The sequence below is a fragment of the Octopus bimaculoides genome, chromosome 19 (assembly GCF_046866305.1).
Source record: "Octopus bimaculoides isolate indiv1 chromosome 19, ASM4686630v1, whole genome shotgun sequence".
Lineage (NCBI taxonomy): Eukaryota > Metazoa > Mollusca > Cephalopoda > Octopoda > Octopodidae > Octopus > Octopus bimaculoides.
Window position 1 is genome coordinate 7,074,961 of NC_142946.1, and position 21,329 is coordinate 7,096,289.

General features: G+C 36.8%; 1 protein-coding gene and 1 long non-coding RNA gene across 2 annotated transcripts; one reads left to right on the plus strand and one right to left on the minus strand.

Moving 5' to 3' along the window:
* Positions 1–1,192: 1,192 nt before the first annotated feature.
* On the minus strand, positions 1,193–15,569 carry LOC106873083 (uncharacterized). The gene is made up of 15 exons (XM_089366563.1): positions 15,402–15,569; positions 13,556–13,649; positions 13,128–13,222; positions 12,371–12,504; positions 11,215–11,313; positions 10,402–10,554; positions 9,725–9,883; positions 7,703–7,816; positions 6,198–6,326; positions 5,201–5,305; positions 3,878–4,036; positions 3,486–3,581; positions 2,164–2,749; positions 1,711–1,883; positions 1,193–1,409 (listed from the first exon to the last, which is right to left on the minus strand). The coding sequence occupies exons 1-15, from the start codon at positions 15,481–15,483 to the stop codon at positions 1,311–1,313; spliced, it is 2,277 nt and encodes a 758-aa protein (XP_089222689.1). The 5' UTR covers positions 15,484–15,569; the 3' UTR covers positions 1,193–1,310.
* Positions 15,570–16,548: 979 nt separating this feature from the next.
* On the plus strand, positions 16,549–20,343 carry LOC149131757 (uncharacterized). Its single transcript, XR_016245167.1, has 3 exons — positions 16,549–16,682; positions 18,067–18,180; positions 18,921–20,343. It is a non-coding gene; the product is annotated as an uncharacterized LOC149131757 (long non-coding RNA).
* The last annotated feature ends 986 nt before the right edge of the window (positions 20,344–21,329 follow it).

A 21,329-nucleotide genomic window follows, 5' to 3' on the forward strand; every position in this document is an offset into this window, starting at 1 on the left:
CCTTTGGTTAATGTTTGTACTAATGTTTATATGCTGAGCTTATCTACCGAAGAAGATAACAAATGAGCAACAATCATCATCATCATCATCATCATACTTCGGATAAAAAGAGTGGATATGTTTCCATTATGTGTTACTTTATACTTACCATTTGTTGTAGAAGAGTGCAACTTTGATGCAAATCTGATGAAGTGCCACTCTAATGTCTAAAACTGCTAATATTACATAAATTTTCACTTCAAATTTTTGTGTAAACTGCTGTTACAAGCAGAATTGGTGCAGAAACAATTGTAATGAATCATTAAAGATGTGTTAAAATATTTTCTTTGTCTTCTTATTATTTGGATTATAATTTACTCTTCACTTCACCCACACAACAGTTTTGCCATTGTGAAATCAGGATTTCCTACACTTGAAGAACGTTAGTATTAGTCTGGAATCCAACAGTGTTAATAGCCCAGAACTTGAGTTGAGTACTGCATTGGAAATACCCTGCCAGGAACTAAGATATATATATATATATATATATATATATAAAAAGTAAAAAAGAGTCAAAAGGAAGAGTAAGTATGGTTAGGCAGCTTTTTAATTGCTACAATTGTTTCGATACATACAGATCCTCGTATATACAGGATTTAAAGTTTAAATTAAATTATTTAACGATTTACCTGTATAAGAAGATCTATATGTATCTCCTCGGGCGATACTCAGTTGCTGTCCCCGTAAGCAAAATTTTGATTTCCATGCTACAACACCCATGGCTTCTTCTTTGGAAATTCTAAGGGTGAACGAGCTCTATTTGTACTTTTATACATTCTTAACAGAGCACACCTAAACTATATATATATATATATATATATATATATATATATATATACACACACACATACATATAAGGAGAAATATTTTATGGATGGAGATTTTCTATTTTTATTAATGCATTTCTACATATATTTTGGCATGACATGTATTTTTAAGGGTCTACCTCACTGCATCATCATCGTCGTTTAACGTCTGCTTTCCATGCTAGCATGGGTTGGACGATTTGACTGAGGACTGGTGAAACCGGATGGCAACACCAGGCTCCAATCTGATCTGGCAGAATTTCTACAGTGGATGCCCTTCCTAACGCCAACCACTCCAAGAGTTTAGCAATTCAAGCAATTGGGTTTAATAACAACAAAAACTAAAGTTTACAATCTCAAAGATATTATTTATATTTGTAGAATATTTACATACATACATCTTTGCTTATAGAATAATACCTTCTCAAAACAGAGAGAATTACAATGGTTCCTTCCAAGATGATTCTACCGTCTTGCTCGGTCGCTTCGGTTCTTCACGTTTGCGTATTCATAGAAATGTTTTCCGATTTTCTTCGTTCTCTCTTTGCGATCCAGTTTGCGACGCTGAGGAAAATAAATGAAATGCCAAGGTGGTCAAAATGGAACAAGAAATTTTCAGGAGTTTACCATAGACACACGCACGAAAAAAAAAAAAAGAAAGAGAAAGTCTAAAGAAAACTAAGATTGTTGTGAGGCTGACAAATTTGCTTCACAACCTTGGTTTAGTTCCACAACTTGGCACTTTAGGTGCCTTCTACTAGAAAACCAAACTCAAAAGCTGATCGTTATAAAACTGCTGTATCATGGCCAGCCTTAAAATCTGAGTAGTTAAAAAAACAAACAAAACAAACCAAAATAAACTTACTTGTTTGCCAGTCAACTTAGGTGCTTCATCTTCATCGGAACTTTCTTCATGTCGCTTCTTCTTTCGTTTCTTATTCTTGTTTGACTTGGCTATGTTCACCTTGGAAGAACATTCCTTTGTTACACTGGTACTAGGCTTGCTTTCTGGATCCTTCATCTTGTACATGAAATCAGCTGAAATATTCAGAGACAAAGAAAAAGTGAAATATGAAAATAAAGAAACAACTTGCTATAGGGCACAGGCATGACTATGTGGTTAAGAAGCTAGCTTTGCAATCACACGTTTTGGGGTTAGCTGCTGAAACTTCGAAGTCACAGTCAACAACATCCTTGTTTAAGAATGATAAATTTTTACTCTAGAAAAGTATAGAGTAACCCATTAGATTAATGTAAAGTTGTTTGTATTAGAATTCAACATAAAAACAAACATCAATATAAATAAATATATATATACCTTCATCGTCAGAATCCTCTGTGACAGCAGAAATACCACTTCCTGATGGAATACTCTCAAGAGAAGCTGTCAAAGACTTCTCTTCAGTTTCATCTTTGCTGTTATCATCAATTATCTCTTCGCTCTTATCTTCATCTTTTGCTGATGTATTTTCTTGTGCAGCAGTCTCTGTAACATTTGATTCTTCTTTGGAAATGGATTTATCTGAAGAATCATCGGTTCCCTTATCTTTTTCTCCAGCAGCAGCAGCAGTTTGTTCTGCTTCGTTAGACTTTGTCATTAACTCAACGAATGCTTTCGCATCAGCTGATTCCTTCTCAACATTAGGAATTGCGATTTCTTTTGTCTCATCGTCATTTTCATCACTTTCTTTGTCTGAAACATCTTCAACATCAGAATCATCTCGCGATACATCCAAATTCACGGATTTAACGTCATCACCAACAAACTCTGGTTGCACCTGAATTTTGCTTAAGTCCTGTTGCACTTGTGGAATGGTTTTCACAGTTTCCTCATCCATTATTGCAGTTTCCTTTGAAGGGGTCTCAACGACTACTTTGTCAACAACGCTTTCTGTCTCGTCTCCCTGCAAAAATTAATCATTCATTTCAGAATATAATCAAGCATGAGTAACTGGGATTTCTGAAGGATAGGAAAATAACTTTGAACTTTTATTTACTAAATTATTTAAATTACTCTTACAGCAAAGCAATCTATTAAACTTATCATTGATAAATCCTTAAATGAAAATCATAGATGTATCAGGTGTCTTTTCAAAAAATACCTATTTTTTTACTTGTCATTTTGTTTATTTCTATGATACACTTTGGTAATTTTAGTGTACTATGCGTCTCCATAAGGAACTGATTATCATTACGAAGAATTCTTTCTCTCATATTTTTTATAAACTCTACAGAGACACAAAGGATTTCCCAAAGTAAATCCAGTGGTATGTACCTTCATCCTGTTGTTGACATCAGGTAGCCGAATACTGTGAAGAGGCTTTTAACAGCATACTCAAATATAAAATTATTACACACACACATGTGTATGTAGATATTCTTATTTCTTTTTCTTTAGCAGCAGTTGTAAATAATAATCAGTCAAGCTGCATTTTTATTCCTGTGTTGATAAAGGCTGCAGTCATGTCCTAAACTGCATGCTTCTTTGCTAGAATCAAAATACTTTCTCCAGCAGCCATAAGTATATAGACAGACACACCTGACCCTTGCAAGCATGGAAAAGTGGGCATTGAAATGAATGATGAGGAAGCTACACACACACACATATAACACTTAATACATTAAAAAATTTGTTCACACCTCTCTTACTGGTGGTTTAACAAAATATGGAAGACGTCCTCGTTGCCAATCATTCAACACAATTTTGGAAATATTGTTGAAATCTGGGTCGCCACCCTGAAAATAGTTACATCAAAAAGACATAGAAATTTAGAAGTTTATAAAAAAAAAAAAAAACAGTTTCTTAAAAATTCATTCATTTATATCATAATGTATTCCAGAAGTAACTAATCCATTCTGACATGGGCTGATTGATAAGTCTCAGACTTAAAAGAAAAAAAAACATAAATACTTGGGTCAATTGGTTTGCCTAAACCTTTCAAGGCAGTGCAGTAGCATGGCCACAGTCCAATGACTGAAACAAGTGAGAGATAGAAGGTAACTAGAAATAAAATCTTAGACAGATTTATTACCTTCAATAATTTTCCGTATCTTTTGGCAAGTTTTTCCAAGAAGTCTTCTGTACCATTCCAACTTTCTATTTTATAAGCTCGTGTAATATATTCAGGTCGCACTCGTTCAAGTACAGCTCCAATGTAGTCTTCTGGATTCCTCAAATGTTCCACTCGTACCTGGAATTCAAGGAGAATACTTTCATTACAACAAGGTTACCCAGAACAAGCCACCGGTGGATCAGTCAATGGAGAAATGTATCTCTAAGTTATGAAGAACCCCAAGATTTAAGAAAAAATTCTGGTGCTCTGCAACACGAGAGGAGGCGTCTTTTAAGAGAATTTAATAAAAATATATTTTATAAAAGAATGGTATGTATTTGTTATAAGTTTGATTTGGTGAATGGAAACTAGAAGAAACCTGTTGTGTGTATATATATATAAATAAGGATAAGATCAATACGAAAGTATACATACATATATGTGCATACGTGTAGAATTGTGAAAGACATACTCCAATTCTTCCAAAATTGAATAAAATAATGATGAATACCCATGTACATAATGAACAAAATGAATAATAATAATGTCAAATGTTTTGGTGTGACTTTTGGCTCACCTTGTACATACATACATACATTTATATACATATAAATCATTATTGTTTTAATGTTCACTCTTCCAGACTTGTATGGGTTGGCAGCATTTATTGAGGCAGATTTTCTATAGTTGGATGCTTTTTCTTTTATCAACCTCTGCTTGTTTTCAAGCAAGGAAAGTTTCCCCATGGCCAGACATGTTTTTGCAAAACATTGGTAATTAGTGACACTGGTTGTATGACAGTGATTCTTGTTTACAACTATCACATGATGTCAAGACGAGACAAAATTGCATACACATAAGTACAGATAGATTTATATACGCATATATATATATATATATATCTACCTATCTATCTATCTATCTATCTATATATATATATATATATATATATAGTGAGAATTTACAAAAAAACAAAAGACGAAGACCGCTGTGTGAACAACAAACAAATGTATTAGTTTAATGCTCGTGAAGTGAGAAAGTCTTTTACATTTTGAGCCTATGCTCTTCAACAGAAAGGAACAGGGAGAGGAAATAGAAAAAGGTTTAGTGACTAGTGAAAGCAAAGGATGAAGACATTCAGATGATGAATACTGTAGTATAAATATTTAGATATTTATATTAATAGATCCAACTTACACAGAGTACAGACAACAGAGAAAATTAATTTTGAATAATGCAGTCCTAGATATACAGCACAACAGGATGAGCAAGGATGGAAAGAATGAAATCTATAATACTTACCACACCTTTCAAAACAATTTCTGTAGGAGTGGAACCAGATGGATACACCACACCAGGACAATCTACCAGATATATTCTTCTCATCAGTGTTATGTACTGCCAAACCTGTAAAACAGAGAGAAGAGAATGAATTGAGTTAGAAGAATTAATTAATAAGTAAAATAAATACTGAAAATGAGAGATGAAGCATTTTATGTGACAGAATGTATGAATCCTTTAGCATTTTAACCGGCTATATCCAGCCCAAATACAGGGGTGAGGTGAAAAGTTCATAGGCTGACTATGAAGGGGTGATGCTAGAGCTGGGGAATCTTGCTTGCAGTAATTTCTTATTAATAACTGCATTGTTTTTTTTTCCAGGTAAACTGACACCTGGCTGTTCAAAGAAAACTTCAAAAGTAACTAGTATTGACTTCTTTTGAAAATGGATAAAAGAACCCAGAACCATGTGGTTGGTAAGCAAGCTACTTACCACACAGCCACTGTTGTAAAAAAAAAAAGTATTGTTCAATCCACTGAACTCCTAAAATTGCAATACAATAAACAACAAGAAATGAAATTGAACATTGAAATGTGTCTAGTACTCTTTTACCCATTTGACTGCGGCCATGCTGGAGCACCGCCTTTAGTCAAACAAATCGTCTCCAGGACTTATTTTTTGTAAGCCTAGTGCTTATTTTATCGGTTTCTTTTCCCAAACAGCTAAGTTACGGGGACGTAAACACACCAACATCGGTTGTCAAGCGATGGTGGTGGTGGTGGGGGGACAAACACACACATATGTACACAACGGGCTTCTTTCATTTTTTGTGTACCATATCCACTCACAAGGCTTTAGTTGGCCCGAGGCTATAGTAGAAGACACTTGCCCAAGGTGCCACACAGTGGGACTGAACCCGGAACCATGTGGTCGGAAAGCAAGTTTCTTATCACAGGGCCACTCCTGTGTCTATGTATGATCTTCAGACCATACTTGTGGTTTGTGTCATTTACTTACCTTTGTCTCACCAGCAATCGGAGCCACTTTACAAACTTTTTTCTTGCGCAAAGTATTAATAACGGAACTTTTCCCAACATTTGGATAACCTATAAATCCAACACTGATTTGTTTTTTATTTGAATGGAGCTGGAAGCAAAAAAAAAGTAGAGTTAATATCTGTAATAGGAAGAAGGTAAGGCAGATAAAACAGCAGAAAATCTTGTTAGCAATAGACTAAAATATACATATATAGATATATCTACTACATATGTGGAAAATCGGTGTGTGTTTGTTTGTGGCGTTGTTAGCTAACTCCTCCTACATCGTTTTATTGATTGATCAGAAAAATAGTGTGTGCGTTTAATTAGTAAAAAAGAAAGACCATCCCCACACACACACGATACATATTGAGTACTCTTTTACTACTTTCTATTTTCATGCTCCTAAAATATATTTTTATAAATGAAAACAAGTGTGAAACTCAGAGTAGCAACAGTTTCTAGTGTATGAATAGGGCTGCCAATGTGACCGATGCCAGGGCTGCTTGACTGGCTCCCGTGCCAATGGCACATAAAAAGCACCATCCGAATGTGGCTGATGCCAGTGTTCCCTGACTGGCTCCAGTGCCGGTGGCACATTAAAAGCTCCCACTACTCTCGGAGTGGTTGGCGTTAGGAAGGGCACCCAGCTGTAGAAACATTGCCAGATCAGATCGGAGCCTGGTGCAGCCGCTGGCTTTCCAGGCCTCAGTCAAACCGTTCAATCCATGCCAGCATGGAAAACAGAAGTTAAACGATGATGATGATGACATGCATTGTGTAGTATCTTACACTTCTCTTTACATACTCCATTAGATATATTTGGGGTTCTATAAGGATGGAAGAGCATTATCCAGAGCTGGATTGTGACAGAGAAACCCTGAAATAAGCCAAGTATGACATCATCATTGGTTTTACATCTACTTTTCTGTGTTTGCATGAGTCAGATGGAGCTAACCCCACCTTGTTTCCAAGAGAGGTATTAATCTTTCGTCTATCAAACAGCCTGGACATGTTTTTATGGAGAGAACTTGCAACAAATGACACTGTCATTGTTTACAATTGGCAAACACACATAAAAACAGCAGAAATATGAACTCACAAACACACATCATCATTGTTGTTCCATGCTTGCAAGAGTCAAATGGAATTTGCTGAAGCAGATTTCTACAGCCCGATGCTTCCACCAGTTGCCATTAGATGCCCTTAGGCTTTTTTTCAGTTTCCACAAACCAAATTCACTTAGAAGGCTTTGGTAGACCTGAGGCTACAGTAGAAATTGCTTGTCCAATGTGCCATACAGTGAGATTGAACCCAAACCCCATGTGCTGGAGAAGCATACTTCTTCATCACACAGCTATGTTTGCTTATATAACAACAGAGAATATTTTGCTGCTATTTCAAAATGCAATAATCATCAGTTTTAATAATTATCAAAACGAAGGGATATGAAATATAAAGCGTTTTTCTTTGTTTTCTTCTAACCTTTGCAAACTGTCGAAGCAAATTAATAAATGCTCCTTTTCCAAAAGCGTTGGTGAGGCTTGCATGGAATGCCATGGTAGGCTGGTCTTCTGACAAAATAGTCACCCATTTTTGCTGTCAAAAGAAAAGTACATAAAACATAATCTTCAGTATAAATATTAACACACACACACACACACGGGAAAAAAATTAATAACAAATATGAAAGACAAAAGCAATAATTGGATAATTCCTGATCATTTAGCATTCAAAAACTTCTCTCAAATGTAATGCTTACCTACCTATTTGAATTAATCATGCATTAGCTAGTAGCTTTGAGATTTTGACCCTGTGACTGTCTATTCTCAGAATGACATTGCAGGATGGATATGAGAGGCCAGATCTGATCAGTCTGAACATAAAACAGGAAGAATATTTGGGCTGGACATGGCTGGATTAAAAAAACACAGCAAAGAGTTTTCTTTCTTTTAGTACTTAAGTCCCAAGTTGGCCCTGACCATCCATGCCCATCTTAGTTCATTTTCAAGCATAGTGTATCTTGTACAACATTATCCAATGTGTCTAATACTTTAAGATGGTAAGGGTATAGTTTGAGGGAGATTTGGTTGCTCTTTTTTGACAGGTACTTTAGTTTGTTAACTCTGAAAGCTACAGAGATAAAGTTGACCTCGGCTAGATTTGAACTCAGAACATAGAGATTTGAAACAAATACTGTAAATCATTTTGTCTGACGCTTAAACAGTTCTGCCAAGATGGAGGTTAAATGATGATGATGATGAAAAGGATGAAAGGTGAAGGTCATCTCCTCACTGCCACCACCTGCCCATCAAAAACAACAACAACGTTTCAGATTTTTGCATCATCATCATCATCGTTTAACGTCCACTTTCCATGCTAGCATGGGTTGGACGATTTGACTGAGGACTGGTGAAACCGGATGGCAACACCAGGCTCCAATCTGATCTGGCAGAGTTTCTACAGCTGGATGCCCTTCCTAACGCCAACCACTCAGAGAGTGTAGTGGGTGCTTTTACGTGTCACCCGCACGAGGGCCAGTCAGGCGGTACTGGCAACGGCCACGCTCAAAATGGTGTATTTCATGTGCCACCCGCACAGGAGCCAGTCCAGGGGCACTGGCAACGATCTCGCTCGAGAACCTGTTTTTTTTTTTCTCCTTTAAACTTTTAGCATTTAAAGCAGCCATATCCAGCCTCTCACACTTACCCTACAATATCATTCTAGAAATAAACAATTACATCATTGAAATCTCAAAGCTGTGAGACAATCATCATCAACACTTAGCATGAGGCCAGCAATTCTAGGGGCAAGTGGTTAGTCAATTACATTGACCACAGAGGGATAAAAGCAAAGCTAACCTCAGCTGGATTTGAACTCAGAATGTAAAGAGAGAAAAGAAATACTGCAGGGCGTTTATCTCATCACCCTAACAAGTCTGTCAGCTCACTGCCTCAATAATAATAATGATGATAAAAACAAACAATATATATATATATATATATATACATCTTTTACTCTTTTACTTGTTTCAGTCATTTGACTGCGGCCATGCTGGAGCACTGCCTTTTAGTCGAGCAAATCGACCCCAGGACTTATTCTTTGGAAGCCTAGTACTTATTCTATCGATCTCTTTTGCCGAACCGCTAAGTTACGGGGACGTAAACACACCAGCATCGGTTGTCAAGCGATGTTGGGGGACAGACACAAACATACACACATATATACGACAGGCTTCTTCCAGTTTCCGTCTACCAAATCCACTCACAAGGCTTTGGTCGGCCCAAGGCTATAGTAGAAGACACTTGCCCAAGGTGCCACGCAGTGGGAATGAACCCGGAACCATGTGGTTGGTAAGCAAGCTACTTACCACACAGCCACTCCTGCGCCTATATATATATATATATATATCTTTTACTTGTTTCAGCCATTTGATTGTGGCCATGCTGGAGCACCGCCTTTATTATATGTCTCTATACATATTGTGAAGTATGACTGTTAACTTACCGTAACCCACACTGGAACAAGGTCGACTTTGTTCAAAATAAAAATCAACTGTTTGTGAGGTTTCTCCTTTTTAAGATATTTTTCAATTTGATAACATCTTGTTCCTAAGGGATCTCGGGCATCTAAAACTTGGACAAGAACATCCGAGGAATCAATGACCTGCACAAAAAAAAAAAAAAAAAAAAAAGGGTGAATAAATAAATAAGCGAACGTAAAAGTAATATTTCTAAGTTTCTAAAATACTAAACCAAAATTGGTAAAAAATGATTGAAATATAATTTTAAAATTTTTAATATCCATAGGGAGAAACGTGATTGTGTGGTTAAGATGTTTGCATTGCAGCCATGGGGTTTCGGGTTCAATCCCACAGCATGGCACCTTGGGACAGGTATTTTCTTCTATAGCCCCAATATCACCATCATTTCATGTCCATTTTTGCATGTTTGCATGGGTCGAACAGAATTCATTGTGGTGGATTTTCCAGGGCCAGATGTAGTTGGGCAATTAGAAACAGGAAGATACCCTGGCTGGGAAAATATTCACTCGCTCCAACAAAAAACAACCTTGACCATCGTGCAAGAAAAATGGACGCAACACAAATAAAACCATAAAGCAGATATTACTTGCACAAACACCTAAAACTCCAAAATATATACCAGGAGACCGATTGTACTCACTTTATAGAGTTCGTTCCAGATACGTTTTGATTGTCCAGCTTTGAACACCATTTCAATTGCTTCATCACGTACACCGTCATATTCAACCACTAAATCCATGTCATTCTGGGGATTGTACTTCTCTTCAGATTCTTGGACAAGTTTGCTTAAATCCTATGGATGGAGAAAAAAAAGATCAAATTACAAATTTAAAATGAAATCTTGCATTTTGAAGATATTTTATGTGGAATGAGCAGGACCCATAGTAAACCTACTGTTTTATTTCTGAAAACTTCATCCAAAAAACTTGAAAGCTGAGTCTGTATCAAAGATAGTCACTCATCTTTTCATCACTCATTGAAAAGTGATGGAAATTGGAATACGATGATTACTTAATGCATTTTGTATACTTTATGCACAATTTTATGGACTTAATACACAGCATTCTCCCTCTTTTTCTCTCTACTTTTTGTTTTGCTCTTAGCCTTTCCCTTCAGCGCATCATGTGACAGCATTACAGACAGATTAAGTAAGAAGGAAAAAAAAATCTTGGTTTTAAAAAGAAAAAAAATTACACATTTCACTCACCACCACTTCACCGAAGTGAAGGAAATTGGAATATGATGATTACATGCCAGGGGCACATTAAAAGCACCCCTTAACAGACACTTCCCCACATTTATCTCAACAGACAAAAATGCAACTTAAATTTCTTTCTACACACAACACACACACAAAAAAAAAAGAGATTTTTTTCGAAAATTGTACAAAACGTACCAGTATGGAACATAGATATGAAATAGTAATGATGATGATGTACAAAACATGAGTTACCTCCAAATTGTCAACTTTGATTTTCGGTCTTTTGCGCTGAGCTTTCTTTCCAAATGTCACACCGTAGCTCTCGGTATCCAAAAGATGAGGACGAGCATACTGAAAGGCAAGAAATGGAGAAATGAATACATTAAATTTAACATCTGCTACTCCTGCATCCCACCCTCGTCCTTCTCTTGTCTATCATCTTGGTTCATACCTGTCTGTGAGCCTCTGCCCCTTGCACACCTGTATCCTCTTTGCCCCATCAACCCTTTCCTCCCCTAACACTCATACTTCTCTATCACCTGAGAGCAGGAAGGTGCACGCTACATCCCCTTGCTTTCTCAATTACCTCCTTTCCCACCCCGAGCCATTTCCACTTCCCATTATTTTCCCCCCACCAGCTGAGTGATAAAAATGGAAGGGAATCTGGAGAAGAAGATATTGGAAGAAGTGGTGAAGGGTGATGTGGGAGAAAGTTAGTCTCACAAAGGAGACAGAAGCAACACAACAAACGGCATGGCTGTGTGCTGGAGAAGACCTATAGTGCGATGTGTTCTTGAGCAAATCACTTCATCTCATCTTGCTCTGCGATCACTTCGACACCTGACGCATGGCACACTGTGCACCTGTTCAGACAACATCAATCTGATGGAGGGAGTAGCCTAATATGCAGCATGAACATCTGATCATTATAAACCAATCGTTTGTGCTGGTCATTCGGCAGAAGCTGAACGCTCATACATCGTCTATGATGGGAGAGTCCTTCATATATGTGTGTGTGTGTGAAAAGAAATAGTTATTGGCAAAAGATATGAGCATTGGTGAAAAATTCCTCATGAATCTGTGCATCCTTATTGTTTTATGTCTGATATCTGGCACGGGTTGGATAAGTCTCCTGAGGTGGTATTTCACAGCTGGATGCCTTACCTGTCACCAACCCCTATAGTTGCATCTTACAACAAGCAGGAACACAATGTACCTAATCTAAAACAAAGGAAGTACCTTATAGTATTTATGCCACTCGAGTTACATTGATTCTCCCCCCCCCCCCATTACTCCTGAGATTGGAAACATAAATACAGCAAACCAGGGAATGGTACAACTAATGATGCTATTGACAACAAAATGTAAAGTAAAGATAAATCAATAAAATGAAAAATGGTCTACACACTTTGGCAGCTTCATTCAGTAGGGAAACAGGAAGTTTACTCTGTTTCATAATCATCTTGTAAGGGTCCTTCTTAACTTTTTCCATCTCCTCTTGAAATCTCTGCAGTGCATTCTGGGTAATCACTCTGGTATTACCTGTGCAGCAAAAATAATAAATGACGATCAAACCTCGTTACAGAAAAAAAAACTTCTTACGTCAAAATGTAATTTATCTTTATGCAGTTTTATATTCTTTTGTTTGTTTCAATCATTTGATTGCGGCCATGCTGGAGCACTGCTTTCAGTCGAACAAATTGACCCCAGGACTTATTCTATTGGTCTCTTATGCTGAACCACTAAACACACCCACATCGGTTGTCAAGCGATGGTGGAGGACAAACACAGACACATACATAAATTAGAGGATTTACAGTTTCTGAGAGAAGGTATGGTTCCAAGTTCTATTGTGTTGAAGTAACCATTCCATTATGCCAGAAACTTTCCTTAATCATCATTTAGCGTCTGTTTTCCATACTGGCCTGGGTTAGATGGTTTGACTGGAATTGGTAAGCCAGGATCCAGTCTGTTTTGGCTTTGTTTCTACGGCTGGATACCCTTCCTAATTAATGCCAACCACTTTACAAAGTGTATCGGGTGCCTTTAACATGTCACCAATTACCAGATTGAAAGAGTACTGGGGTTGATGTCAGACTAAAAACCTCTTGAAGAAAAGCATAACAAAAAAAAAAGTAAGAAAGATAAGAGCACAATGTATTTACCAAACCATCTTCTATTTGGTTCCACTCGAGCAACAGTTCCAGATTTTAACCAAGTTTGAAATGGTGCTGGCCGTAAGATTTTTCCTGCACTGTCTCTGTAAAAATAATTAAAGAATTGTGATTAGAATGCATGTTCTTCTATGTGTCTCATAAAATTAAAGACACTTAGCCAAGGTGCCACGCAGTGGGAATGAACCCGGAACCATGTGGTTGGTAAGCAAGCTACTTACCACACAGCCACTCCTACGCCTCTCTCTCTCTCTCTCTCTCTATATATATATATATATATATATATTGTATATACATGAATGTGTGTGTGTGTGTGTGTGTGTGTGTGAGGTAGATAGTTAAACAAAGAGAATTTGAGTTAATACTGAGAAGTCACACTAATTTCATGAAACCTACAAAAGAGAAGTAATCAATGTTACCTCTTTGGTTTGTAATTTCTGTACATTTGGAGACGTTTAATGGTGCTCCGGTCCCTCATGTTATGTCCACCATGCCCTTCAGATTTGGGGCGATCTGGAAAAAAAAAAATTTTTTAAAATAAACAATGGGAAAACATGAAGTTAGGAATTAACAGTTTATATGGAAATTTAAGAAAACGTGATCTGTTGTAGTTTTAGGGTTAGGGTCTTGCAGCTGTAACTGGTTATGAAAGGAACTGGATCATCAATTCACAAGTTGTAAGTTCAAATCCCTCACAGGTGCTCCATTATTTCTCTAGGCAGGACTTGACAATTAACCCTTTCGATTATTAACTCATCTGAGACTCTCCCTGCCTCTACAATACAATCTTCCTGTTTTGAAGTGATACAAATTCAAACTTTCCATCAGAATTTCCTGTTAATTTATGTCCGAAACACCAGTTTCATAATGCTTTCTACTTATAGGTAGAGGACCTGAAATTTTTTGGGGGAAGGGATCTAACCAATTACATCAACCTTCAGAGCTCAACTGATACTTATTTTATCAAACGCCAGAAGGATGAAAGGGGACCTTGGCAGAACTTGAAGACAGAAACATAAGGACGGACGACATTAAGCATTCTGTCCAGTGTGATAATGATTGTGGTAGCTTGCTGCCCTAAATGTCCCTTTAATAATGGGGTGTCAAGGAGATCACGTGGATAGAGCAGGGAGAACAGGTGGGTAGAGTTTGCAAGAATATTCGGTAAATTTAGTTTCATGCCAGACTCGATTTCAGTACTAAATAATTTTTTTCCCATAGTTGACCCCTTAAGCTGTTGGAAACGTATTCTTTATTGTGGAAGAACTGGATGCCCATCCTGTCGCCAACCCTCATCCGTTTCCAAAGAAAGTAATATTTTTTTTCCTTGGCAAGGCATATTATTCACGGATTATTGGAAATGAACGACATTCATTTACAAACATCACGCGATACATAGCCAAGCAAGTGGCCTTCGTGCTTAGTCTCACTGCGTTGCACCTTGGGCAAACGTCTTCTGCTACAGGCCTGGACCTATCAAAACCGGATGAGTGGATCTATTGGACGGAAACTGAAAAAAGCTCGTCGCGTGTATGTACGTGGACAGACACACACACACGATGGGCTTTTTTCAGTTGTTGAATTACCAAATCTATTCACAGAACTTTGGTCAGCCAAGAGTTACTAGCACTTCTATCTGTTAATTATTTCCAAATAAGGTTTCATACCATTTAACGAACTCAGTTGTCGGTATCATCGTCATAATCATCAATCCCTGGATATTACTGTATTGAGTCCTACGATTTCATGGTGTATAAGTGACCGAGATCACAACATCCACCCTGAACGGGACGCCAGTCCGTCACAGGTTTACTCGTCTACAGGTGACTGGACTGGAGCGACTTTGCTCCAGAACAACGACGAACCACCTGGTCCGCGAACCGAAACCACGATCCTACGATCTTGAGTGCAACACTCTAACCACTAAGACGCGCACCTTCACTGCCGTCATTTGTGAAATGATGAAGTTGAAGAAATATGAGAAACCACATATAAATATGTCAAGTTATTTAGTGGGGATGTAGAGTGGAGTGGGGATCTTGCATTAATTCCTATTTTCATTTTTCTCAAGAGCAATGAAAAATCGAATCTCAATAACTAAATACATAGAATAGGCACACAGCTATAAATTCCTTCACTAAATCTTTTCTCCTTTGGAAGCGATCGACATGTTTTATCTTCATGTACATGTTCTAAAGTTACGCATTATAGATTAGACACGTGGGGACCACAGAGCAGAGGAAAATAAACAGTGAAATAACTTACCTATATTCATACTATGGTTAGATTTATTAAGCCTTTCGGGCCTCTTGCCCCTTTGGCCCCTGTGTACTTTATTACTGACCATCTTTCCCCCTTTGATTTTCCAAGACTTGTAAAAGAATTGCCAGAAAAAATATCCGAAATCAACAACGATATCACTTTCTGAACTTTATTAATACAGATAAATTATTTACTGTCGGTGATTGGATGAAATTAAAATTGAACTGTTTCAACAAAAGAAAACGAATTTCGATATTAAGTGAGTTAATTTTTTTTATTTAGATTTTTTAATATGCAACTTACATAATATATCAAGTTATTAAGAAATATTTGTATAGCATTTTTATTGCATTTGCTGCCAAACACAATTGCATCAAACCGGTGTACTTGGAAATAAGTAATGTCTGTTTAAAATACCGCAGTACGAATTGAGTTTTATTTTTTCAATTATAAAATTTGAGTCGCGTGTTTATTTTTTCATATAGCATGTAGCATACAAAAAGATGTGGTTTATAATCTAAGTAGTTTAACGTAACATTATTAAATTGGTTCGATTCTAATACAGAGTTCAAAGCGCTGAGTTTTGTGGATATGGGACTGTTCATTAAATCGACTCTCACATTACATCACTGTTGTTTATTTTATTGGCATTCGAAGGATAATAGGCTAAACTGATTTAAGCAGGATTCGAACTAAGAATGTACAGGAACACAGCTAAAAACCTTGAAGTATTCTGCTAAGACCAGTTTCACTAGTCCCGGGGGGCATGCGAGGTTCTTAGCCTCTACACCATGAGACTCAGCAAGTAAAGATACATTTACACACACAAAACAACAGAAGACTAAGTGACAGGGTTGGGATTCGAACCCAAACGGTTCTTTCTACCAAATTGTTATTGGTCAACCTAGAGGATAAGCTGTCCTGCAGTGGGACTGGACTCAAAACCGCGTAGTTACGAAGTCAGCTTTTTAACCACACAACTAGACTTATTACTACATGATTTAACGGATCTTTACGAATAATTATCACTAACTCATGGGAAAGGGTTTTGGCAAGGAATTAAATACTTTGCCCCTAAACATATTTAATCCCATTCATAGAATCTGAGGTTTGCCATTTTGCTAACTCTTTAACGTTGAAGATAGGTTTCGTGTACAACGTTTTAATTTCAAAATGTCCCGCAATATAAGTTCTCATCGATCTGGGACTTGTACAGCTGCGAAAAACGTCGTTAAGAAATATAAGAGAAAATATAGGATTGCTGGCGATAATTCGATAGATATGGTAAGCCAATGAGATTAATAAATCCTTTTGTTTTTAAATCTAAATGGCGATTTGACAGGAGATTTCCATCTCTATACCAGACACTGTTTTTATTAATATTGGTGTTTATTGGCGGTTTGCAACCGTTTGTCCTGTTTACTCGCTGCCAATTTTGAAAAGTAAATTTATATAGCCTTCCTCCTGTTCTGTTTTGTTTAGTAATTTGACTTGCACTTCGGCGGAGGTAAAGAATACGCACACCACCCGTTTTCCGCGTAACCCTAACCCTAAAAGTTACTCTAACCGTAACCCTACATCTAACCCTAAACGCCGAAAACGGGTGGTGTGCGTCGTCTACTTTTATAAAACAACTGATAAGGAAGAAACTTGAAACACTATTTATAAAGTTTATTATTTGGCATAACGGTAGAGATGGACTATATGTAATCTGAACCTTTCCCCCCTTATTTATTAATTTTTTTTACGGAATCCCACGTTTTAGGCTATGGAGATTCCGATTCTGAAAAAAAAATTTTTGAAAAATTTCAATCCCCCCCCCCCACCAAGCAAGCTATTTACATGCTAGAAATAACAGCTAAATCTCACAAAACTAGTGTTAGGGTTAGGGTCAGGGTCAGGGTAACGGTCAGGATCTATATAAAAACCGGGGGGGGGGGGGGTCGAAATTTTGAAATTGAGATTTTTGAAAAAAGTTTTTCAGAATCAGAATCTCCATAGCCTAAAACGTGGGATTCCGTAAAAAAAAACAAAATTTAAAAGCGGGGGTATACCCAGATTACATATACTCCATCTCCACCCTTCGGATAGGTACACTCCCGACTGTTCCTTTATAACTTTCGTTGGTGGGGTGGGGGAAGTTTATTTTAATAAGATTTTCCAGATATGGTATAGTTTAGGATTATGTCGGAATATTTTTTCAGAAGGATCTCGGATAATTCACATATCACAATTTATTTTCTCTTAACTTTCTGAATTCCGCTTTAGAGCACGCAATATGATTCCCTCTTTATTTTACGGAATTTTCAGAAATGTTTTATGAATCTGTTCAGCGATCTTACGATACCAGTTCTGAAGCTAAGTGACAGCTTCAGAACTGGTATCGCCAGATCGCCATCTGTTCTACACAGGGGAATTCATATGATTATGAAAACAAAAAACAAAACAAAAAGGAACGAGAGATTTAAGGAGTATTTAGCTGTTATTTTTAGCACACCTCACGACCACCTTATAACCTCCTCGTTTGTCAGTCTGACGTATTGTTTTTCAATATCTTTCTTTCCACAAACACATTGTCAATAATTCGGATTTTCTGTAAATCTGTTATAAAAGGCAAGCATCATTAAAGCATTTAAAATATATCTATCTTTCTTTTCCATTGTTTTAGGTATGGTTATCATATTTGAAGTTCCTTGAAATGTTTAGTAAAGATCTACGTGAATATGCTGTACAGAATCAAATTAAGAAATATACTCCTCTTCAAATAAATAAACTATATATTGTAAGTTTGAGATATTTTGTCATTTATTTTTCTTTTGCCTTAGTTGTATTTTCTAACATTTCCCTGTTTTTTTTAACAATGGAGTTCATTTTCTTTCATTCTTCAGTCTTTAGATTGCAACCATGGTGTGCTGTTGTTCGGTATGGGATCTTTTAGCTCAGCTGTTTTGGCATCACTGATTCGATGCTGACTTATTTGACATCAGGCATTTTAATGTTTCTCTCGTTCTCTCTCTCTTTATGTGTGTTGTTAGCACTCCGTCGCTTACGACGTCGAGGGTTCCAGTCGATCCGATCAACGGAACAGCCAGCTCGTGAAATTAACGTGCAAGTGGCTGAGCACTCTACAGACACGTGTACCCTTAACGTAACTCTCGGGGATATTTAGTGTGACAAGGCTGGCCCTTTGAATTACAGGCACAACAGAAACAGGAAGTAAGAGTGAGAGAAAGTTGTGGTGAAAGAGTACAGCAGGGTTCGCCACCATCCCCTGCCGGAGCCTCGTGGAGCTTTAGGTGTTTTTGCTCAATAAACACTCACAACGCCCAGTCTGGGAATCGAAACCGCGAGTCCGCTGCCCTAACCACTGGGCCATTGCGCCTCCACCGTTTATGTGTGTAAGCATCTAGTTACGTCTGTGTATATTTCTGCATCTATGTGAATGTACATATCTATTTATCTTTTGTTTTACAATAGTAATTTTTTTCTTTATATAAATATGGTTTTTAATTCCTTTTCCAGGATAAAATGGAGAAATACAAGAAATGACTTGGACATGAAATACATGGCAAAAAATTTTTTAAATTACCCCTTTTTTTTTTTTAATATACTTGGACATTCCCATTGCTCAATGGATGTTTCTGGACACTTTTTGATTACATTTTTCCCTTTGCTGGGTTCATTCTTTGAAGAGGTCCCTTCATTGGTCTTTGCCATGCTGCCTTGACACTTTGAGAACATCCTTTTTGCTATGGTAACTTCATTCTTTGAAGATGTCTCCCCCCCCCATTTTTTTTTGTTCATGACATATTTTTATTAGGGTTGTCTTAATATGCATCATACTTTTGAAGTGATGTGTCTTTTAAAAGCTGAAGCAAGATGGGAAATCAATGATGGGTTAATTGTTTTTTTTTTTAACCCCTATTTTCTTTTTATTTCATATAATTCAGTTTTACACACAATAATGTGCTTTTACACTTTTGTCTGTTTTCGATTTTCTTTTTTCCTTTTAATATAAAAAAAATTTTCACCTTAATGTACTCTTGTCTAACCCATGAAATCATATTAATACAGACAGAGCTGTGTGGTTAAGGAAGCTCACTTTGCAACCACCTGGTTTCAGGTTAAATCTCACTCAGCAGCTCCTTAACCCTGTAGCATTCAGATTACTCTATGAAGTATGTTTATTTATTCAAATTGGCTTGAATTGCTCATGCATTATCTCATTTCTAGATTTCAATTATGCGATTTCATATTTTTACAACGAAATTGTAGGGTATGAATGAGAGACCAAATCCAGTTGGTTTGAACATAACACAAATAGAGTATTTAACCCTGGATTGACCAATGCCTTGTGAGTGAATTTGGTAGACAGAAACTGTGTAGAAGCCCATCATGTATAAATATATGTGTGTGTGTTTTGTTTTTCTCCCCATCATTTAACAGCCAGTGTTGGTTTATTTATATCCTTGTAACTTAGCAATTTGGCAGAAGCTGATAGAATAAGTACCAAACTTAAAAATAACAAAAATTGTTGAATGGTTGATTCGTTTGATTACACTCTTCAGGGCAGTGCCCCAGTATGGCCACAATCCAATGAATGAAATAAGTACAAGAAAGAAAAGATGTTTCTTCTTCACATTTTTTTTGTATAATTGTTTTCCTTGTAAAAATGTAAAATAAAACTTTATTAGCATTTATATTCTGTACAGCTGATCTTTTATTGTCTGAATATTGGTTAAAATAGCTCCACTCCTGGTTGAGTTATTAGATGTGGTGTAAGACATGATTGTAAAATAAAAAAAATAAAAAGTGTATTCCCCAATGATATTATATGCAGTTTTTATATTTTGTATTATAAAAAACAAAAAATGAAAAACACAACCTCATCCATGTCCTGGTGGCATGATAGAAACAGAAAAATAAAATAATGTAAACCAATAAATTGTTTTGGTATTTACTCATTCCTTTTAAAATTTCTTCCTTGCATCATGTTTGCAGTTCCACTCCCTCTCCTAGCTGAGAGGTCTACGTCTCACAAGTTACTTAGTGATCCTGATGTTGTCAGTGTCGTGTAAAAAGCACCCAGTACACTCTGTAAAGTGGTTGATGTTAGGAGGGGTATCCAGCTGTAGAAATCATGCCAAAGCAGAGAAATGGAGCCTGGTGTAATTCTCTGGCTTGCCAGTTCCTCTCAAATCATCCAACCCATGCCAGCATGGGACACAGATGTTAAATGATTATAAGCATCAACCTCTGTTACTCTGTGGTTAGCTTTTGCAGAAGTTGTCCTCCTTGGAACAGTTTGAGGTATTTTGGCTGCTTATTCAGTGTTGCTGATTTATTTGGCATCAGACATTTTAATGTGCCTCTTGTTCTCTCTCTCTCTCTTTGTGAGCATATTCCTCTTTATGTGTTTGAGGAGAAGTGTTTATGTCAACTATGTTCAGCTAACCTTTAACACTGTAAGTGCATCATGTCCATATGAGTTTTCTCCCTTGTAGTAATAGGGCAGGGGGAAAAGTTCTAGAGAAAATGCAACGTGCTAAAGGTGAAAAATTCTAATGCCTCTCTCTCTTTCATATATATATATATATATATATATAAGAGAAAGAGGCATTAGAATTACATATATATATGTATTTATTTTCTCTTAGTTAATAATTAACTCCGACAAAATAAATTGGTTAATAGATACCAGGGTAGCAAAGATCACAAAATGACTGGTGTAACTCCTGTTTATGAGGTAGAAACTCCTTGTTATTTTGGGTACTTGAGTATATATAAATTTATATATATATATATAATATATATATATATATATATATATATGCACACACACACGTGTGTGTCTTTGTGTTAGTCCCCATGATTGGTTGATAACTGCTGTTGGTTTGTTTACGTCCCCACAGCTTAAAAGCTTGGCATAAG

What these genes read in the sequence shown, in the direction of transcription:
- LOC106873083 (XM_089366563.1), bottom strand. Translation starts at nt 15,483, where the DNA reads ATGGTCAGTAATAAAGTACACAGGGGCCAAAGGGGCAAGAGGCCCGAA. An exon ending in TTGTTCCAGTGTGGGTTACG is followed by an intron (nt 7,817 to 9,724) that starts GTAAGTTAACAG and finishes TTCTTTTGACAG; the next exon opens with CAAAAATGGGTGACTATTTT. An exon ending in AAATTGTTTTGAAAGGTGTG is followed by an intron (nt 4,037 to 5,200) that starts GTAAGTATTATA and finishes CTTGAATTCCAG; the next exon opens with GTACGAGTGGAACATTTGAG.